This window comes from Sus scrofa, chromosome 4 (assembly GCF_054392235.1).
Source record: "Sus scrofa isolate SSC_HxYL_T2T_F1_AM1 chromosome 4, Sscrofa_HxYL_maternal_Yorkshire_Landrace_v2.0, whole genome shotgun sequence".
NCBI lineage: Eukaryota > Metazoa > Chordata > Mammalia > Artiodactyla > Suidae > Sus > Sus scrofa.
In genome coordinates this window covers 69,987,814-70,009,000 of record NC_139386.1, presented here as the reverse complement: position 1 = coordinate 70,009,000, position 21,187 = coordinate 69,987,814, and the positions used below count along the sequence as shown (strand labels likewise).

Sequence of the window (21,187 nt, the reverse complement as noted above, 5' to 3'; positions counted from 1 at the left end):
TCACTTTGCTGGTCAGCAGAAATTAAACACAGTATACATCAACTGTATGTCAACAAAAATAAAAGCCACAACATTTCTCAAATGCATTTCTGTGATCCTCTGTAGGGCATTTTTCTTTTTAGTTACTTCCTGAGCGCCAGGGATATCATTACTTTTCTAGTTTTCTTCCAAGGCTGAAACCTGTGATGTTATAGTCAGCTCACAGCCTTCTGATGCGTTCAATGTCTATTGGGTCTGCTTAAGAGTCACTCCACTTTAAAGAAACAACCCAGTTCAAGTTCTTATCATCCCGTGGCCTGATGGGCACAGTGACCTCTTGGCTGTACCCTTGATGGACCAGCCTGTTCCCTCCATCAATGCACATACCTCTGTTGCCATGACAACACCTGGCCAAGACTTTTTTTCTTACCATGTCCTTCATGCCTTTGACAAAGCCAAATTTAAAATCTGTTCCTTCTGTCCAGTCTGAATATCTCTGCCCGCCTCCACGTTGTTGGCTAACTCTGCCTCCAGTTTCATGAAGGGAAGTCTCCGTCTTCGTTTTCATTCCAGAAAATTCACGTGCTGTGCTGTTTTCATCCCTTCGCTTAGCTCTTCCTGCCTCCAGAGCACAGCTCCTAACACCCTTTCCATGCTGCTAACAGTACACTCTACCCATCCAACATTTTTCTCCTCTTTTCCTTCCGTTTGCCTTCCTCTCTTTCGGCAGAGTTCTTATTAAACATTGCCTCTGGTCCCTGCCGCCCTTGTGTATCCAGCTGCTGCCATATCCACACTCATGTGTACCTTGCTCTTGCAAATATCCCCAAGTGACTTTCCTATGCAAGTTCTCCTCTGGATAGTTGACTGCTGAAGACCAGAGGCAGCAGAGAATTTTCCATTTCTTTTGTTAATACTACACTTGGAGGGGGTACTGGCCCAGAGAGTTAAAGTCGATAGACTATTCAGCATGAAGCGGGCACTTACACATGTTACCAAAAGGTTGCTTGATGCCCTGAAGACAACCAGAGAAGAAAAAGCAGTTGGGAATGCTCCTGACTGAGGTATATTTGGGGGAGTGCTAATGAGATTCAATTAGAAACCACCTTTTCGGTTTTCATGTTTCATGTGAACAGTAAAAAGCTCGTATGTGAAAAAATCAGGCCAACTGTGGCTTTTTGGACGGTTGTATGCTTCTCTTCTGCTCTGAATGCTTGCCTGGTTTGCATTACGATTTCCTTCCTTGCTGGAAAACTACATAGACTTTCTCCCTTTCTTTGGAAGAAGTGGGACCTGTTGGAAATGTGAGGCTCCAGGATTCAAATGCAGTGGGCTTGGCTCTAGTGCTCTGTACTGCGTTTCTTGACAAGTCCTGAAAAGACTATTGAATTCTGGCCTGAGCCTTTTTTTTTTTTCCCCTCCTGCAGTATTTGGATGGGTTTCAGCTGCAGTGTTTGGCTGGATAGAGTAATCGAAATAGATTTGTTTTTTCTTCCTCAGCAATCTTATGTACAATTTTGTCCTTTAGAATTCAAACTGGAATTTTTTTACAACTCTTACGAATCCTTTTGAGTGCAGTAGGATCGTGGCTCCTTCACAAGCAAACAACCTATCTTTTAAAATAACGTGGATCAGGTGAACGTATGAACTGGTAGTGCTATCCTGATAGAAAAACTGGCAGGTATTTGGTGAGTTTGCTAAAGGATACTAAGTCACATTGAAGAGCTTTTTTAAATTAAATGTAGGCATTTTCAAAGGACTTTTACTTAATTGGAAATTTTTATCCCTCTTTTGTTTCATATGATAAAAACACTATCTCACCACTTCTGCGGTGTCAGTAGGATGGGGTGGGCTAGGCGTTTTGATGCCCTTTTATGACCTTCAAAGGGCTGTTGGCCTTTGAATCTGTTCCATATCTAAAATCCTGGCTTAGAGTTCTCATTGTGACTCAGTGGTAATGAAGCCAGCTAGTATCCATGAAGATGCAGTTTCGATCCCTGGCCCCACTCGGTGGACGAAGTGGATCTGGCATTGCCACGAGCTGTGGTTGAGGTTGAAGATGTGAATCAGATCTGTCATTGCTGTGGCTGCAGCGTAACTTCCATTTGCCATGGGTGCAGCCCTAAAAAAAAAAAATTCTAGCTTTAATTATCCGATGCGCTTGCTTTTTTTTTTTCTCCTTTGTGGTTAAGGAGCGAAGTCAAAATGCGTTCATTATTCTGCACAGTACCTGAGATGATAGGCTCCCAAATGTTTCATTCTGTTCTGGAAACCAGAACTGGTCCAGTGATAGACTCCTTCAAGCCAAGGGAGGAAGTTAATAAGTCAGGGGTCAGAGTCGCGGAGTGGCGGGGCATCAGTGGGTGATCGTGCGGCGCTGTCTGCTAAGCAGTGCCAACCTTGTGCCTTCCAGGGTCCCTGCAAGTCATGAACAAAACCCGAAAGATTATGGAGCTCGGGGGAGCCACTTTCACCAACGCCTTCGTGACGACACCCATGTGCTGCCCCTCGCGCTCCTCCATGCTTACGGGCAAGTACGTGCACAACCACAACGTCTACACCAACAACGAGAACTGCTCTTCCCCCTCCTGGCAGGCGGTACACGAGCCACGGACGTTTGCCGTCTATCTGAACAGCACTGGCTACAGAACAGGTAAAGGGTCAACTTACAGCCCCAGGAACTTCTGGGTTCGCATCTCAGACACAGGAAAATGTACCATGTAATGAAATATGTGTGGTTCCAATCGGTCCCCAAAGAGAAGAAATCTAGACTTTTCTCTCTCGGTATCTTCCCCGAGATACCGAGATACATGTTCCTCTGAAGAACGTCCCAGTGAGGGATCCCTTAGAGAAAAGTTAGAGTGATTTTCTGTGGATGTACTGAGAACATGCTGTCCCCATCAGAGCACCTAGCAATTAGAATTTTCCAGGAGAACCTGCAACAGAAGAGTTTTCATCCATATGCGTGACTGGGTCACTTTGCTGTACAGCAGAAATTGGCATAATGTTGTAAATCAACTATAATTAAAAAAAAAAAAAAGTTGCCATCTCATGAACCTGCGTGCCTCAACCTCCCAAATCCCAAGACACCAAGATGCGGCTTGAGGTGTGTCTTGGCTGCTGGCAAATTCTTGATAACTGTGTCAATGAGAAACCATCAAATACTTTGAAACTGCTTTAGCACTGACCCCAGGATCTGAGACACAATAGATTATCAAAATCATGTATGGAATTCATAAGTAGCTGAAGGAAATAAGCCAAGGAGGTGTACCTTATGAGTTTATCCATTTTTTTTTACTCATAATTAATAGGATTTGGAACCTCTTTGGCTTAGTTGTTACTTTTAGATCAGAGATGTTTCTTCCAGTAAAGAAGGGCATCTGAATTACTACACCTTCTATCACTGTTTAACCCACATAGGATGAGAGTTTTGGTTAGTTGGTCTTTTGAAAATTGGGGCCCTTCTTCTAGAAAGGTCATGAACTTCATGCTAGCCTCTCTAAGAAAGAAGCGAGTCTCCTTCTAATAAAGGTTGTCCCCAAAGACTTTATTCTCCCAGCAGTTAGATGCTCTCCTTGGGTTTTCTGAGCATTTCTTCATGAAAGGAAACAGAGACGTAGATAGAGGGCTGAAAAAAACATAGTCTTTCAGAACAACCTAGACCTTCTCATAAGAATTAAAGGTGTCCTCATTAAAGCTTGTCGGAGATGATTTTCAGGTCTCCAGCTTCTTCTCTATTCTGAAGATTTAAAAGGAAAGGATTTCGGATAAATGTAGTCTCTGAAATCTCTTTTCAAAATGAAATGAATCTTTCCCATTGGACTTAAGAAATTATGGCCATTTGCTTCTTTGCCAAGCGCCTTGTGGGCACTTAATACTTGTTATTTATGGATGAAAATATTGATTGTGGATATGATAGCATTGTCATTGACAGCATCTCAAGATCTCCCCTCACAGAAGAAACTCCTTCCAGAAATCTTGAGGGTGTCTGCTTACGCTCCGGAAAGAAACTAGATTACTCAGAGTGCCTTATCCTGAGTGTGTTTTCCCACATAAGTGATTTAAATTTATAGCACCTTTCATCAGAGAGCTCTAAAGCAATTTGCAAATCTATCCAACATCCCTGTAGGGTTCATAAACAGCAAATGTACTTGGCTCCATTTTATAACTGAGGTGGGGATTTCATATATTGTGTGACCAGCTCAGAAGCAAAATCGGAAATGGTCTCCTGAGGCCTGGCTCTTGATTTTGACCAGCAAAGGGTTTTTGTTCACGGGGAGCACCGTGTGAAACCAGTGCCTTGCAACTCTCAGGCTCCCTCTCCGTTAATTCCAAATAGCGGAAAGAGACAGATGAGCTGAAACTTAGGCAGTTAGAACTCTCATGGTACCCAAACTGGCGTGCATGGTGTCCATCCCAGGAAATAGAGATGCCGGTGACGCAGAGCACCCGGTCAGAACTCAGAACTGTCTAGGGCTTGTTTATTTGTTTCGGGGAGAAATCAAGAAAGGAGAAAAAGAAGACAGTTCTGGAGAGAAAGTGAACCATGGTATGGCTAAAGGTGACAGTTTATCCCTTGTGTACTTGAAATTTGCTAAAAGGCAGGTTTGCCACAGAATTAAATGAAAACTGGTAAAGATGTGAGCTGATGGGTATGTTACTTGGCTTAGCAGTGGCTAATAGTTCACGATGTTTACGTATGGCGAGCTCTCAGGCTGGAAACCTTACCCGTTTTGGTTCTCAGTGATGCCTGAGTAAACCTGGGCAGCAGGATTGAAGGGGGAACGGGAGAAATTGCTATTTGGTGTTTACTCACCCCGCACCGAGCACTTTAGCGAGCACTTTAGCTATGTTTCCCCCTCTAATTCTTCTGGCAACCTTGAAAGGACTTGCCTGCACTGGCAGTGAAGAAACAGAAACTCAGGAGAGTTTGTCTGAGGTCACAAACTAGTCAGCGATGGAGTGAATCCAGCACACCTGTCTTTCCTCTTCCCATTATCTTATTTCTCTCCATATGCTTCTATCCTGCCTCATTCCAAAGTACCAGACAGAGGCATATAAAACATCATAGGATGCAGAGCAATGAGGACTGTCAAATGGAGGAGTTCCTGTGGTGGCTCAGTGGTTAACAAACCCGACTAGTATCCATGAGGACACAGGTTTGATCCCTGGCCTTTCTCAGTGGGTTAAGGATCTGGCGTTGCCGTAAGCAGTGGTGTAGGTCACAGACGAGGCTCGGATCTGGCATTGCTGTGGCTGTGGTGTAGGCTGGCAGCTGTAGCTCCGATTTGACCCCTAGCTGGGAACCTCCATATGCTTCGGATGTGGCACTCAAAAGACAAAAGACAAAAAATAAGAATTTAATAGGACTGTCAAATGGAAACCAAGAGTTGAACCAGTTACCATCAAGGCAAAGGTTAGTGTACAAACTGCAAGCCTGCCAGGGAGTTGTAGAGAAAGGCTGCATATTTGGAACTAAACTGCCAGGTGGCAAAAGCAAAAATGGAAACGCTATCCACTACCAAGTTTACTGGGTCACCGAGAGCAAAACAAGGCAGTTGCTTCCAAGAAGCAGAGTGTATCTTGGTACTCCTTCCAATTTTACTGTGCTGGTCTCCACCCCAAGGTGGATTACAAGCGCTTGAATCAAACTCGGAGAGAATTTAGTTCAATTCCCTCACTTTCAGATGAACAAACTTAGACCCACAAGGTGAAGGTGACTTGCTGAAGTGACACATCCGATGTTCCAATGGGAAGAGCAGGAATCAGGACCTTGGTCTTCAGGCGTCTTTCCAGTGGGCTCCCCTGACCTTATGGGTTAGGTCTAGGATACACCTGCAAAGTATCAGGCTTTTCCAGGACAACCGTCAGTCCTTTGGTTCAGTCCAGTGGGCTTGCCTCAGTAACTTTCTTGTTCAGGGAGGAGATTTGCTCCTGGACACTAACTCAGATTCTGAAGCCAACCTTCCTCCCAGGGGTCTAGACACTTAGGTAAAATGGAATTTACAGTGAGTCATCCTACAAAGTAAGAGGAATTCTTTAAGAGAGACAGGACTTTTCCAAACACTTAAGACTTTTCCAAACACTTAGCTGGGAATAGAAAACGGATGCTATGCATGCAGAAAAATAAATGTTGATGTGCCCATTAGTAAACCAGAAAGATTAAAAATTGGAAGGCTGAAACGGCAGTGGTAATGAGCTCTATAATTTAAATTCATCTCTGATGGGGAAATGTTGACGTATCTCAGACAATTAGGAAGTAAAGATGTCTCTGTGACAATAATTATCGATCCAACCAAGGGACAGAGACCCATTTGAAAATCCACAAATAAGCACATCAGGATGACAGATATCTTGGGAAATTAAGAGAACTGGTGAGTAGATTTTAAACCAGCATAATGATTTATGAGCCACTAAACAGGGGGAGAGAGGAGGCTAATATATAAAGATTTTATTGTTTTCCTAATAATGAATACATTATTTGGAACATTTAGTTGAGAACTTAAGAAAAATAATGACAGAAACTAAACTATGTATGATACATAAAAATCCATGTAGAGAAAAGTACAGAGCAGCAATCAGTTTTATGGAGAACAACTCAGAGAAGACAAATTACTAAGAGGCTTATTTTGGGAGGCATCCAGAATACATGGATTTAAATGAATCAAATTGATCCAATATTGTATTTACCATTGGGGGACCTGATTTTTCTTTTTCAAAACTGAGGCATATTTTTGGACTGGCTATAACCTAAATTTTTCTAACTTTACTCATGGAAAATATGACTCTACAACAGCTGAAATGTTTAAGAAGGGAAACCGCAGTAACCTGTCTTTTGCTTTTTTTTTTTTTTTTTGGTCTCTTGCATTTTGTGTTCTGAGTAGGAATGATATCAGATTATCATGAAAAGGAAAGTTTTGCCTATCTACTCCAAAAATTTTCTTTAGCTTACATTTCTTGTCGGAGGCTAGACATGAACGTAAAATCTGGGGTAAATTTTAAGGTCGGAGTAATAAGCCATGTTTGAGAGGTAACATCAAGTGTTAGGAGACAACGCTGACCCGAATGGCAGAGAGTAGGAGTCACGTTCTCACTCTGCCTTGAACCTGTTTTGAGAACTTGTCCAGAAAATGGTCCAATTGTCTAACCTATATAATGCAGAGATAGGCCTGGATGGATTCCTAAGTTCCTGTCCAAAACTATACGGTAATTTTATTATAATCACTATAATCATATTGATTCATTTATCCATGGTAGTGTTCATCAAATTATAATCCTAACACAGGATATATAACATCCCATGTGAATTAAATTTTAGTCATACTAAGTCTACTTCATATGACTGGTGTGGAAGGGCCACTGTTTTAATAGAGATCTGCAATAAAAATTTTTGTAGAGAAACTTGTTTGTAAGAAAACAGTGTAGACAAATCAATTTTCTAGTTTCATGTCTTTTTATTTGGCAGAATTTATTTATGTGATTCATAGCGACTATATTCTCTAATATGAGATTAATTAAAATGTAGAGTTCACTATGGTAAGACAGACTAATATTATTATTTTTATGAGTTACGGTATTATCGATTTTTTGATAAGTACACAAACATAAGCTGCAGTATACCATAGTATGCTATATATTGAGCCACAACACAATATGCTTAGAACTATACCAGACTTTGGTATATGAAGACATATGAAGTAAGATTCCTGTCTTCTCTAGACTTATCATCAAGTTGAGGAAACTAGACTCCTGTGTACAAGGTGACATGGGAAAATCATAATTCGAACGTCGTTCAAAAGTATGTAAAATTTAGTTCCTACTAGTGAAAGCCTGCCACACCCAAACCAATAATTACAAAGAGTAAAAACTCAATTATATAAGACTCAGTTTTTCTATAAGGTTTGAGATCTTTTGTATGGTGACTATTGCTGACCTAAAAATAAATGCCTTTGCCTCCAGTAGTTCAAGGAAAAATTTCTCAGTATTATGTAACAGGTCGTCTTGGATACAAGTAGCATGGCCTAAAGTCAACAGTCCCTATAATCAGGTCTTTCTGATCTTTCTCCCTGTCACCCAACCTCCGCCACTCCCACCCCCATCACCCTCTTAAAAAGCTGTGAAGGGAAGTGCTTAATAGCGTCCCAGAGAAGAGAATGTTCTCAAGGAGGGGTAGATGGTGTGTGAGTGATATATTCAGACAGTTGAGTTGAATTGCCAATGCCAAAGGACAGCAAAATTTAACACCACACATCATGTAGTGGCCATACGGGCGAGAAAATGAAATTCACCTTAGGGAGGGGGACAGTGATTTAATACATCTGGAGGAAAATAATTAGAAGCCCAGATAATCAATTGCAGAGCGCTGCCAGGAAGCATAATGTTGAAAAAGGCCAGGGGTGATTACAAATAGCCTCGGTTTTAGGAGCCGCAAGAAAGGCTGAGTAACTGGAAGCTGACAACCCTGGGCGCTGCCACGTGACACACAAGGTCCTGGTCCCTCTTGGAACCGGTGTGATGGGTGAGGGCACATCTGGAATACTGAGTACATTTTTTACACCCCATTAACACAAAGACACCGAAAACCTGGAGGGAGTTCTGAAGCAAATAACAAGGACTCTTAAGAGACTTAAAGGAATCAATTTATAAGGGGAGGATTAAGGAAAGGGCAATAGCCATGGCGATGGTTGGAAAACAGTCCTAAATAGTCTGACGAGTAAAACAATGAAGGAAGGGCAGGGATGACTTGGCGTGGCTTCCCTGGGAGGGAAAAACAAAACTAGCAGGGAAAAAAAATCTACACACTAATTAAGCAGGAAAATGTCAGCCAATTGGGATAGAATCGGTTGCCACAAAATAAGTCGGATTGGGGAAGAAAAATATGTGACCTCTCAAGAAATGATTTCAAAGGCACAAGGGCAGACCTCTAAGACGTCCTTGCACTGCAGAATGGTAAATTATTTAAAATCAGAACAGAGAGTTGAAAGGTTAATGATAATGGCCATGGAATCCTAATACTATCAGTATTTAATACGTGGCATTTAATAAGCCCTTGTTGTGTGTTAGGTACTGTTTTCAGCAATTTATCTAAGTGTTGATTCAATTTAATCCACAGCACAGTTCTGCCACTACTATTATTATCATCTGCATGGTTTTCCAGAAAGGGAGTTGGAGAGATAGAGAGGTTAGGTAACTTGCCTCTGGATGGATAGCTAGCAAATAACAGAGCCAGGATGTGAAACCATGCAGGCTGGCTCCAGGTTTTCTATTCCAAACTATTGTGAATTTTTATAAAATAAGAAAAAAGTGGGGAAAATCCCCAGGGATGAGGAGCAGCTGGGGGCGAGGCGGGGAAGCGGGTCCCGGGGTTATGAAGTGAAGGCTCCTGGAAACAGTCCCGTGCAGAAGTAATGTTGGTGGTGTGTGGCCTTAGTCTGTCGAATGTGACTCTTAGGTCACGTTGCCTTTTGTTGAAAGAAAAATCATCTTGCGGTTCCTTATGAGAAGGTGGTTAGTCTCTGAAGACAAGAACCCTCATTAGAAGAATTTCCACGTCTGGTAATCAGCGCGGAGGGAAATCCTGAGTCATCAGGGGAGACCCTCTGATGCTTTGTTCCACACCCAGCCAGCCATCTGCTCGGGAGGCCCTGGCGGTGGGGGTTTGGCTAACTGATCACCTGATTGATTCGCTCATTCGCAGATTCGATACATAAACATTCATGCAGCAAAGAAACAAACATTGCTGTGTTTCTCAGACTTGAGTCAGCTCTTCAAAGATACATCTAGTGAGAGGTATTAGCTTCTGCAACTCTGAAGCTCTACCCTATGAAGATATTCAGCCCAAGTAAGCTTTTAAAAAAATCTGGGAGTTCCCGTCATGGCTCAGCAATAATGAACCCAACTGATATCCATGAGGATGAGGGTTCGATTCCTGGCCTTGCTCAGTGGGTTAAGAATCTGGCCTTGCATTGAGTTGTGGTGTAGGTTGCAGGCGCTGCTGGACTGTGGTGTAGGCTGGCAGCTACAGCTCTGATTTGACCCCTAGCCTGGAAACTTCCATATACCATGGGTGTGGCCCTGAAAAAAAAGACCAAAAAAAAAACCTTATAATTCTGGATTTCCTGTTGGGGCTCAGCAGGTTAAGAACCCAACATAGTGTCCATGAGGAGGAGGGTTGGATCCCTGGCCTCGCTCAGTGGGTTAAGGATGTCGTGTTGACATAAGCTGTGGTGTAGGTCACAGATATGGGTCGGATCTGACGCTGCTGTGGCTGTGAAGTAGGCCAGCAATTTTTGACCCCTATTTGACCCCTAGCCTGGCCACTGCCACATGCTGCAAGTACAGCTCTAAAAAGAAAAAAAAATTATAACTCAACCGAAAATTCAAAATTTAACAAGTTAGAACTTACAAAGTCCCCAGACTACGTGGAGGCCCATGAATCCCAGTTCAAGAAACCAAAATTCCAGAGTCCCTCTGCTATGAGCAAGGATGGGGAAGGTGGTACCAAGATGAGGGAAAGGCAAGGTTTGCCCTCAAAAGCCTGATAGCTTAAGGAGGGTTGGCCTCATTCATGAACGTAGCTATACCACAAGGAAGGAGGGAAAGATGGCATCAGAGCTGTAGTGACAAAGTGTGTGGAACCCAGGCAGAGACTGGGAGAGAAATGGCTTCTGCTCTGGCCTGAGACATAGAGAGGGAAGCAGAGGGAAGAGCACAGGCAAAGACAGAGGTGAAAACCAGCACAAGCAGAGGCAACACATCCTCTAGAGAGAGCGACAGTTCACAGAGGTGTGCAGGGGCAGGGTTGGGAAGAGAGGGGGGAGTTGCCTCTGTGGCTCAATGGGTTAAGAACCCAACTAGTATCCATGAGGATGTGGGTTCAATCCCTGGCCTCGCTCAACGGGTTCAGGATCTGGCATTGTTGCAAGCGGCAGCATAGGTCTCAGATGTGGCTCAGATGTGGCTGTGGCATAGACTGGCCGCTACAGCTCCCACTCGACCCCTCGCCTGGGAACTTCCATATGCCATGGATGTGGCCCTAAAAAAATAAAAAGAGAGATGTTTTGTCCACATATGGAAGGCCTCCCATAGCAAGCTCCAACTCACCATGATTCTGCCGACGGAAAGGGTCCATCCAAGGCTGCGAGATGGTGATGTGACCGGAGCTGGTCTTCAGGAAGCTGGCCGTGAGAGTGGAAGGACCCTAGAGCCTGAATAGGAGAGCCAGCCAGGAGACTGGCCCCCCAGGAGGGGCGTCAAGGAATCAGAGAAGGAGGGACGGGTCCCAGAGCTCTCAGCGAGGGAAGCTAAGGAGCAGACGGGGCCGGGACGGCACTGGGTTGCCACGCCTGGGGAGTGATTCTGCCACTTTAGAGGTAAAGGATGTCGGAAGAGAGAAAGAAGTAAACTTGGAAGGGAAAATTAATTCTGCTCTGGGTGATAGCGTTCGTGAGCAAAGAAAACATTCCGATGGAGATAGGCTACAGGTAGTTGTGTATCAGAGATGAAAGGAAGCCAAATAGCCATCCCATAAAGACCCAGAAATGATTTACGTTGGGTACTTTGAGATTCAGAAATGTGTGCTCTAAGAGCAATACCAACAAAGCACCTGGATTCTAGCATCTGTTTTCATCATTCCGAGTCAGGCATCCAGGAACTGTCTTTCTTCGTGTCTGTAAGTGGAGGCATCTGTAAAACCTGCGTAATGAAGCTGGAAAGTGGCTTTGACATGGAAGGCATCTGACTGGCCTTGGATGTAATCTTTCCCTAAAATAGAAGCTTGAAAGCTTGTAAAAATCAGAAAAATTCAAACGTACATGCATGTGTGTATGTTTGCATAGACAGAGGTGTGTAGAAATATATATTTGCACTCACATATACACATATATAGGACAGACATACATGTATCTATATATACATATAAAACAATATGTATGTCTTTCCTAGTCCTTCCTACTTGAGGGGAATGCTATGTACCTGGCTAACAGGGTGACCAAACATCTAGGTTTACCCCCAAATAGTTCTCTGGGTGTAATTACAATGATTGCAGAGAATACCTCATCTTTCTCTCTCAAAAATGTGCCAACAATACATTTATGGCTACCCTTCGGATAATTATAAGTTATTGGACTTTAAGATCTAACCTATTTTGTTCCCCAAATCCCAACCTCCCTTACTTTCCCTTCACCCTCCTCCTGTTATCAGTTTTGGCAGAGGACAAATTTGCAGTTTCCCTCTTTAAAGGGATCAGTAAACCCTGTTGCATGGTGGCCTTTCTTGGAAGTGACCATGCCAAAGTCACAAACATGAAGTTCTTCCTGTGGCCTTTTCAATGAATGGTGGCGTTTTTGTGGCATATACACTTCTAGTATACTATAATTCTATGAAAATTAGCCATCTAAGTTTTAACTCCATGTGCCAGAATTTTTGATTATCAGTAATAAACACATAATTATAAAATACACATAAAGCAAACACCAATGACATAAAATACAGGTGGTGTAAAACCCTGACTACGTCCCATAAAAATGGAGTTTATCGTGGTTCCTAGGCCGGGAAAATGTGTACTGTCCTGATATGCAGAAACAAAGACAGGCTTTTCCATAGCATTTTTATAATTCGCAACCTCAAACAGTAAGTCAGAAAACTTATTTTATCACAAAGACTGAACTTTCGGTGTTCTAAATCTCACATTGGCTCCTTCTGTGATTGTTACATCAATTTAACAAAAAGGTACGTTCTGCTTTTATCCCAGTAGAACCACAAAAAAATACACTCAGAGTATCACGATTACGGTGATTTTATTGAACCATAAGCCACATACCTGGGCACTACTTTTATTTTTTCAAAAGGAAAATGTGTGTGTATCACCTTGCCAAAGGATCAGAGTGTTACATGAATGTCATTTTGGCATCCCCTGTTACCTAGGTTAAGTTTTGTTTCACTGTCTTTTTTTTTCAAGTCGTAATTTCATATTAATGCATTTAGTTATGAGTAATCATTTCATATGAGAAAATAATCCCTTTTTTCCCTCTATTGCAGCCTTTTTTGGAAAATACCTCAATGAGTATAATGGCAGCTACGTCCCTCCTGGGTGGCGAGAATGGCTTGGATTAATCAAGAATTCTCGTTTCTATAATTACACTGTTTGTCGCAATGGCATCAAAGAAAAGCATGGATTTGATTATGCAAAGGTAATTTTCAGGCACTTTTACACTGCATCAATTTACTTCTTGCATAATGGGGAAAAGCCATTTTCAGTGTGTTAGCCTATGCACAAGATTGGCTTTCTACATCCTCGTAATATTAGAATGAGAAATTTTAAGGTAATTTTAAACTCCAAGCGAGAAAAAGACTCAAAGAACACTGACTTTGAATAGAGATTTTTTTCCCCCTCATTAGGATGAAAGGCAATCAGCCTTTGATGAATGTATTATCAGGAAAATCATAGATGCCTCCACTATGTCTTGTGATAATTTTTTATTTTTTCCCCCTCCAGAGGACTTGTCCACATGATCAAATGTTCACTTGTACTGTTTTGTGTTTCATTGGGGTGAAAGTATATCCTGTCGGTGGATATACTTCAGATTTAGGTGGAAGAATAAGAACAGACAAGGGCAATAATCCAGAATTGGGAAACCACATTCTTTGCTTTTACTCCCGTCTGACCATATGCTTGGACAAGGACACCTGCCCCATGGCAGCTGGAGTCCACAAGAACCTATAAGGCTGTCAATCCTACGATTTCCAAATCAGTTCACAGAAAATGAAATGGACATGTCCCATGGTTCTCTAACAAATGGGTCCCTGCATAGACTTTTTAAAACCTACCCATGGAGTTTCCTTTGGGGCTCAGTGGTAATGAGCCTGAGTAGTATCCATGAAGATGAAATGGACATGTCCCATGGTTCTCTAACAAATGGGAACCTGCATAGACTTTTAAAAACCTACGCATGGAGTTTCCTTTGGGGCTCAGTGGTAATGAACCTGACTAGTATCCATGAGGATTCGGGTGCAATCCCTGACCTCGCTCAGTTGGGTTAAAGATCCATTGTTGCTGTGAGCTGTGGTGTAGGTCCCAGATGCAGCTTGGGGCCAGCGTTGCTGTGGCTGTGGCGTAAACTGGAGGCTACAGCTCCAATTCAACTCCCCTAGCCTGGGAACCTCCATGTGCCGAGGGTGCCGCCCTAAAAAGAAAAGGGAGAGAAAAAAAAAACTCACACAGGTTTTGTGGTTGCCAACTTAAAATAAAACTATTTCCAGATCACAGGAGTGGAGGGGGAAATATCTTTGAATTTAGCCTGCTAATTAGCCTAAAATACCCTCTTCCCTTCTAGCCATATCCATCTCCTCCTCATTTATCTAAAAGAGGCTGAGTATCTGCTTCATCTAGCACAGATTGCTGTGAAAAAGCCAATGGCAGAAATCAGGAAAAGGGGACTTGATTTAATTTTGGCACGTTGCTCTTTATGTTTGGCCTGATTTGAGTTCGAGGGACTGGGGGTTGGGGTTCGAGGAGACAAGGTGTAAGTCTCCCCTTTCCTACCCTTCAGAAAACAATGAATGCAAATGAATTCACAAACATTGCTAACAGGTTTCCAATCTCATCCTAGCTGAGAACTAGCAGGGACCTTGGAGGCCAATTTGAGCAACGTCCTACAAAGTGCACTAATTGTTACTGCTCTCATTTTTTTTATCTGCGAGGATGCTTGTCATGCTCCTTGTTCAAGCTATTAACCTTTCTTTCCCTGTTGTCCTAAAGAGAGCAAAGTAATCAAGATTCCCTCCAAAGACTAAATCGGCGTAACTTGCCCATTATCACAGCTAATTAAGTGTCAAAGACAACTGTGTCGAAAAGAATGTATATCCTTTTTTAGGGAGGAAAAGAATGAAACAGACACTCCTGAGGAAGAAGGTGCTAGCCTCTGGACTTGTCTTAACAATGACACGTGACACAGACTTGGTCCCCAGGGCACAGCTTTTGCAGCTGTTCTGGTCCTCGAATCTACATGCGATTAGTCATGCCTGGGAGCCTCTGACTGTGCACGTTGTCTGGGCACTTTCTCAATAAACTTTACACCCAAGCTCCAGGCCAATGATATACACTTAGAGGAAGCAGGTGTTTTAAGTTTTCCTCTTTTCTTTCTTTTTTATTCCATTTCTTCCCTCCTCCTGATGGTCTTGCATCAGCCTCTCAGACTGCGGGTTGAGTCATTTTATTAACAAGTCAAGCTCTAACCCCAGCAGCTGGATCATTTTAGTTGTGCAATTAACAGAGTATAATCTGCAGGAAATCAACTGCTCCCCATATTGAATGCTTCAAATAAATGAATTGATAAAATGTTGCTGCTTTTTCCCTGTACACCCAGATTTTGGCCACGACTTTCATTAGCAATTGTTGTGTACTTTCTCGCAGGTGAATTTTTGATTTAAAGGAAAGATCTTTTGTTTGTGCATTTATGCATGTGTGTGTGTGTGTATTCTGCGACTGTGAATTTGTAGTGGGCGTGGGTATTTCCTCCTCTTGAAGTAATTAAATTTTTTTGTCAACAAATTACATCAGCGAAACCTGAGAATGAAATATGTATCCGGTGTTTGATGTGCTCTAACATTTGTATTGCCAGATATGATCATTATCTTGGGTAAACAGGACTTGACTTTTTTTTTCTTTTTCCTAATTGCTCAGTTGTACATTACTTTAAAAAAAAGTTTGTGCATGTTTCCAGGCTAGCACCCTAGAAAGTAACTGGCAACTGATTTCTCTGTTTCCGGAAGAACTTTTAGCCTCTTTGGGAAGTACAGTTTCCCTTCCTGCTTAAGAGCTTACCTCCTTCAGTGAGTTGATTCTCAGGGAAAGCGGTTGTTCAAATGTGATCTGATGACTGTCACCTTTTGTAATTTTTGTTTTGTGTCAAATGTATGTTTCAGGACTACTTCACAGACTTAATCACTAACGAGAGCATTAATTACTTCAAAATGTCTAAGAGAATGTATCCCCATAGGCCCATTATGATGGTGATCAGCCACGCGGCGCCCCACGGCCCCGAGGACTCGGCCCCACAGTTTTCAAAACTGTACCCCAATGCCTCCCAACACATGTGAGTAACAACCTCAGCTCTGCCCCTGCTGAATGCGGGCCCCTCCTTGGCTCCTCACACTCCTCCCCTTCACCCCCTTTCCTTCCACGAGGCAGGAACGCAGGCTTCTACCCCAGGGACTAGGGAACAGCCAGGTTCTGGCTAGGTGGTTTGATTTGGAATCACATTTCCATCACTTGTTAAGTGGCTCAAGGAAAAGAAAGAGAAGCAGGCTCAGTGAATGGGGCAATTTTTATCAAGCGTTTCCTTTGGTTGTCTGAAACAATATTCAGGAACGTGATCATATAATAACGATGATCAAATGGTATGCTTTTCATAGCAGCAGAGTGGTGACCCCGGGTCTGGTTATAGAAACAGGGGTTGAATTTTCTGGGCATGGACTTTCGCAGCTTTGCCGCAGATGTGCAATTAGAAGAGGCAGCTGGAGAGGGCTCACCCCAGAGGCTTCTCAGGTCACGGCTTTAAAATAACCTGATGTTTCTTTTTGAGATGAGCCTTGGCAAGGAGGGGGCAGGGAGGCAGGGGGGGGGGGTCTGCTGATGGCCTGTGGGGTCGATACCAAGAGCAGCGGAGCTGTGTGATGCCAGTCATTCTCACTAGCCTCCCATGCAAGAGTCTGGATGCATAGGCAGCAAAGAACATGATTTTGTTTTTCACTCTGTCTTCACACTTTCTACTTAACCATTGCAAGAATATACGGTCTTCAACAGAAAGCAATTGGCTCTATGTCTGCTGAAAATTTGACCATCAGAGATGTAGGGAGCAGGGAATTGCTGTTTCCTTCATCACTAAACCTCCAGAATTCAGGGTGGGGTTTTTTTGAATATTTTTTATTTCATTTTATTTTTGTTAAAGTATAGTTGATTTATGATATTGTGTCAACTTCTGCTGTATAGCAGAGTGACTCAGTCGTACATATATATATATGAACATTCTTTTTCTCATACTGTCTTCCATTCATGTTCTACCCCAAAAGACTGGATATAGTTCCCTGTGTTGTACAGTAGTACCTCATTGCTTATCCAGAATTCATTTTTAATCTGTTTGTGCTTAAATATCACCCCATCTCATCCACACTGATTTTCTGGGTATCATCCCAGACAGGGGAAAAAAAAAAGAGAGAGATTAAATGTACTTCTTTATGAAAAGTGATAAGTAACTACTGAAGGTATTCTAGTTGCTGGTCATGACATTATCCCTGGAAAAGTTTTTATTCTAATTTGTTAATTATTATATCTGGTAAACAGATGGCTCCTGGTCAGTGGTGTCTAGATCCTCTCTAACATATGGGGACTTAGAAGAAAGGGAAGACAAGAACTAGCAATACATCTGAAGCTAGGGTGGGTCTCTACTGAGCATGCCCAGGAACTTGCAGGCTAGGAAGTGTTTTAGTGCATAAAATATTGTTGACAAATCAGAAAGATGGCCACAGGACCTGGGGAATCGGATCTGGATGAGCCGTGGTGTTTTGGAACCAACCCTACGGACGGATACACAAGCTTCTGAAAATCCACCCTGCATATAACTGTGCAACCAAATTCCTGACTGAGTACAGATCAGTACAGATTTAGTAACCAGCTGGTTCAGTGAAAGAATGAGGTCTTTGCAGGCTTCTTCTGTGCCCTAGGCCCCACCTTTCCTTTTCTTTGGGGGTCACAAATCATTTCCTGTGGCTTCCTTTGTTGCATCAGTAGAATCCCAGCCTAAGATGACTTTCCACAACTATAAACTTCACCAGTGTTTTCCTGAGTTTGAGAAAGGGTTGATGAAATGTGGTTTTATGGCTCCTTGGAAGTCAGCCTGCCTTTGAAGCTTCAGGGCAAGATTCTGAGCCTACAGGAAAATCAGCCGCAGGTCAAGAGGTTCTGAGAGCTCAGCAGTGCACAGACAGCAACGCAGACTGGAGAAAGCTGCAGAGAAGCCAGGGCCGCGACAATGGCTTTAAAAAAAAAAAAAAAAAAAGAGGAGTTCCCTGTGTGGCTCAGCTGTAACGAACCCAATATCCATGAGGACGTGGGTTTAATCCCTGGCCTCACTCAGCGGGTTAAGGATCGGCATTCCCGTGAACAGTGATGTAGGTTGAAGTCGCAGCTCCAGTTCAACCCCTAGCCTGGGAACTTTCATTGTTGCAGGTGCAGCCCTAAAATAAGCAAAAAAAAAAAAAAAAAAAAAAAAAAAAATCTGATTCCAGCAGTTAAAAATTCTGTTTAGTTCCACAAATATTTATGAATGCCATTTGGGACCTTATACAGCACAGAGGAATTTAGATATGAGGAAGGTACAATTGCTAACCCTGGAGAACCAATGAACTAGGGCAGAGGTTGGCACATGGGGGCCAAACCTAGCTTGCCACCCCTTTTTATAAACAAAGTTTTATTGAAACACAGCCGTGCTCGTGCACTTAGGTATTGTCTTTGGCTGCTTTTGCAGTACAGCAGTGGAGTTGGGTGGTTGTGGCAGATACCATATGGCCTGCAGGACCCAAACTGTTCACTGTATGGTCCTCTCCCCGATAAGTTTGTCTTGGACCCCTGCTCCAGGGGGAAGACAGGCAAGTGTCCAAATCGCCTAATCAACACTAGACCCAGAAGTAAGTGCCAGAACAGGGGTCCAAGGGGCTGGGGAATGTGGAAGAGGAATATGCACACCTTTTGGAAGAACCAGGAGAACATATGAGCCCATATGAGGTCCACGTTGAATGTGGACATTCAACGTGGACCTCAAAGGATGGGCCAAATTTCTGCAGCTGATCCGCAGAAATCAGATAGATGGTCTCCGCAAGAGAAAGGGGTGTGGAAAAGTGGTCTTGGTGAAGTGAGGCTGTTTAAGACATGAGCCAGGAAGTGAGGAAAGCGGTAGGAGATAAAGCTAGAAAGAAAAACTCACAGAACATTGAGAATTTGAGTAAATTTGTATGTCACCATAAGCAGAGAGTCCCTGGAGGTTGTGTCGTAAAGGGAGGACCACAGCATCTGTGACTCGATGATGTGTTTGTGGGACAGGGTTAGCGCCATGACTTAGTCCTCTGCCACCTTGATCCTTCTCACATGCAAAGAGTTTCGTTATTTCCTTTTTAGTTCAAATGAGCCACCTGTGTGCCTCACCGGTGATTCTTTAAAGGGAGACCTGCACGTGGCAGAATGCAAAGTACTCAGGCCTTGGAGGCAGATGAGTGTGGGTTCCTATCTCAGCTGTCCTTGCTGCCACCTCTCAGAACCTCCACAGTCTCATCTGCAAAACAGGGGGTAATACCAGCCTCTTGACATGAGGTCATGAATGACAATTAAGACAAGACCCCTTTCTGGGACACAGACTACTTCACGGATGCTAATTCTCCTGGGCTCTTTTCTATTAAGATGAACCATATAAAACCGTTCTTTCTGGATCTTATCTTTCCTGACCTACAAAAAGTGCAATTTCCTTGCTCAACTTACCGTCCCAGGGAAGCAGCTAGAGAAAGGACCCATTGATACTTGTCCCTTGTGACAGGACATGTCTCTTGAGGAGCCGCGGCCCTCGTTGTGATGAGCCCCTCACATCTGGCAATTCTGAAAACACAGGCAGGAGAAGCACCAGCCTGTGTAGTGTTATCTTCTCCAGGTGCAAAATGTGCTATCGGCAAGTGCCAGTTTGGAGGACACTGTTAGCCACAGAAAATGAAAATTCACCTGGGAGGTGGGGAGGGGGGCGGTGATTCAGCCACGTTTGCTGCTAAGCCTGAGGCTTCAGTGCATCTAGAATGGGGGGATCGGCTGTGTCTCCTGCAGGCCTGAGAAGCCTTGAACTCCGGGCATCTTCATGGTAAAGGTCTCCCTGCTGCCGCTGGAGGAAAGGGCTGAGGAGAGTCCGCATGCATCCCTTGTCCCTGGGAGCAACTGCCCAGGCTCCGAGTTCAGTCCACAGACAAAAGGAGAGAGACAATTTGAAGACAGGCTTTCCATTGTGATTTCCTGCACGAGAGCATTAGCAAGGCACTCAAGCAAAGGAGGCAGGAAGTTAAGGACTTTGCGGAGAGATTTAGCAGCCCTGTGAAAACAGCTAGACGTTGTAGGCTCTCCCCTGTGGGTGTGTGGTAGGGGGTGGAGGGCAGCGGGATGCATGCCCCATGAACACTTTCCCTGAGGTCACCTACCTTGGTGGTCAAGCATTATCCCTGTGCCTTTCATCCGCCTTGGATTAGGACTGTCTGACCCCCTCAGCCTGGAGCTGAAATGTATTGCATTTCCACCGTGTTTGCTGTTGCCAACAAAGCAAAGAAGCCTGTCCAATGCTAGCTTGTTGGCTTTACCAACTGGAGGCTAGAGGCTCTGCCAACCAAGGATGAGAATGGATTACCAACCACTCCAGCCAGGAGGCGCTGTTTAATCAGACGGTGGCTCAGTCCTTCCTGGGTTCCGAGAGACCTGACGGAACCTTTGTCACTGTTACATATGTAATGATCCTTACCCTAGAGCCCTTCATGGTGGCCGAGACCCTAGCATGTTTTTCTAGGAATTACCCCCCACCCCCCACCCCGGTGTGTCCTCATAGTAATCCTATGTCCTCAGCCTCCCTCTGCATCACGTCTCCCTCCTGGCCTCAGTGATGTGAGAACATGCACCTGTGCACAAAAGCCATGATGAGAAAGGAGATTCTATTCACCTTCCCAAAGATCTACTTTGAAGGAGGGGGATAGTTTGCGAGGGACTCCCTTATCCCTTTCCTACCAACTATGCCTCTATGAACTTAAAAAAAAAAATTGTTCCAGTTCAACAGTTCTTTCTTTCCTTACTTGGAAGAGCATATGACTGTATGTACATACACACACTCTGAGGTTCCTGTGAAATCTAGCATTTCAGTAGCACGATCCATGTCCACTGCCTTGCAGGAATTGTTCTGAAAGTGAAGGCTTTAGAAGGACGTAGCATGTCAAAGGGAAAACTACATCGGTGTAACCTCAGAACAGCTGTAGAAATACCTTTGTTATCTAAAGTCGGAAAGACATGTCTTGTCTTAAAATGAATGTGCCCATTGTCTGTCATTTCTTCCACAAACACACAAAAGGAAGGACATGCATTCCAAGATGAGAGAATTTTAAATTCTCTTTAAACCTTTCTGACCTGGACAGAAGTAAT

The 21,187-nt window shown here is 43.5% G+C and overlaps 1 protein-coding gene across 25 annotated transcripts in view; it reads left to right on the top strand.

Annotated features, from left to right (window-relative positions):
- Positions 1-21,187, top strand: part of SULF1 (sulfatase 1) — a 181,128-nt gene that overhangs the window by 105,578 nt on the left and 54,363 nt on the right. For 16 of the 25 annotated variants that reach the window (XR_014843703.1, XM_085022150.1, XM_021089257.2 and 13 more), the window contains 3 exons: positions 2,393-2,632; positions 13,018-13,169; positions 15,904-16,073. Coding sequence is in view for 24 of the 25 variants with exons in the window: in XM_085022150.1 (XP_084878276.1) it covers positions 2,393-2,632; positions 13,018-13,169; positions 15,904-16,073 (562 nt within the window). In the remaining variant the exon portion in view is untranslated. The remainder of the gene's footprint in view (positions 1-2,392; positions 2,633-13,017; positions 13,170-15,903; positions 16,074-21,187) is intronic. The other 9 variants (XM_085022147.1, XM_085022162.1, XM_085022159.1 and 6 more) reach the window with 1 other exon arrangement.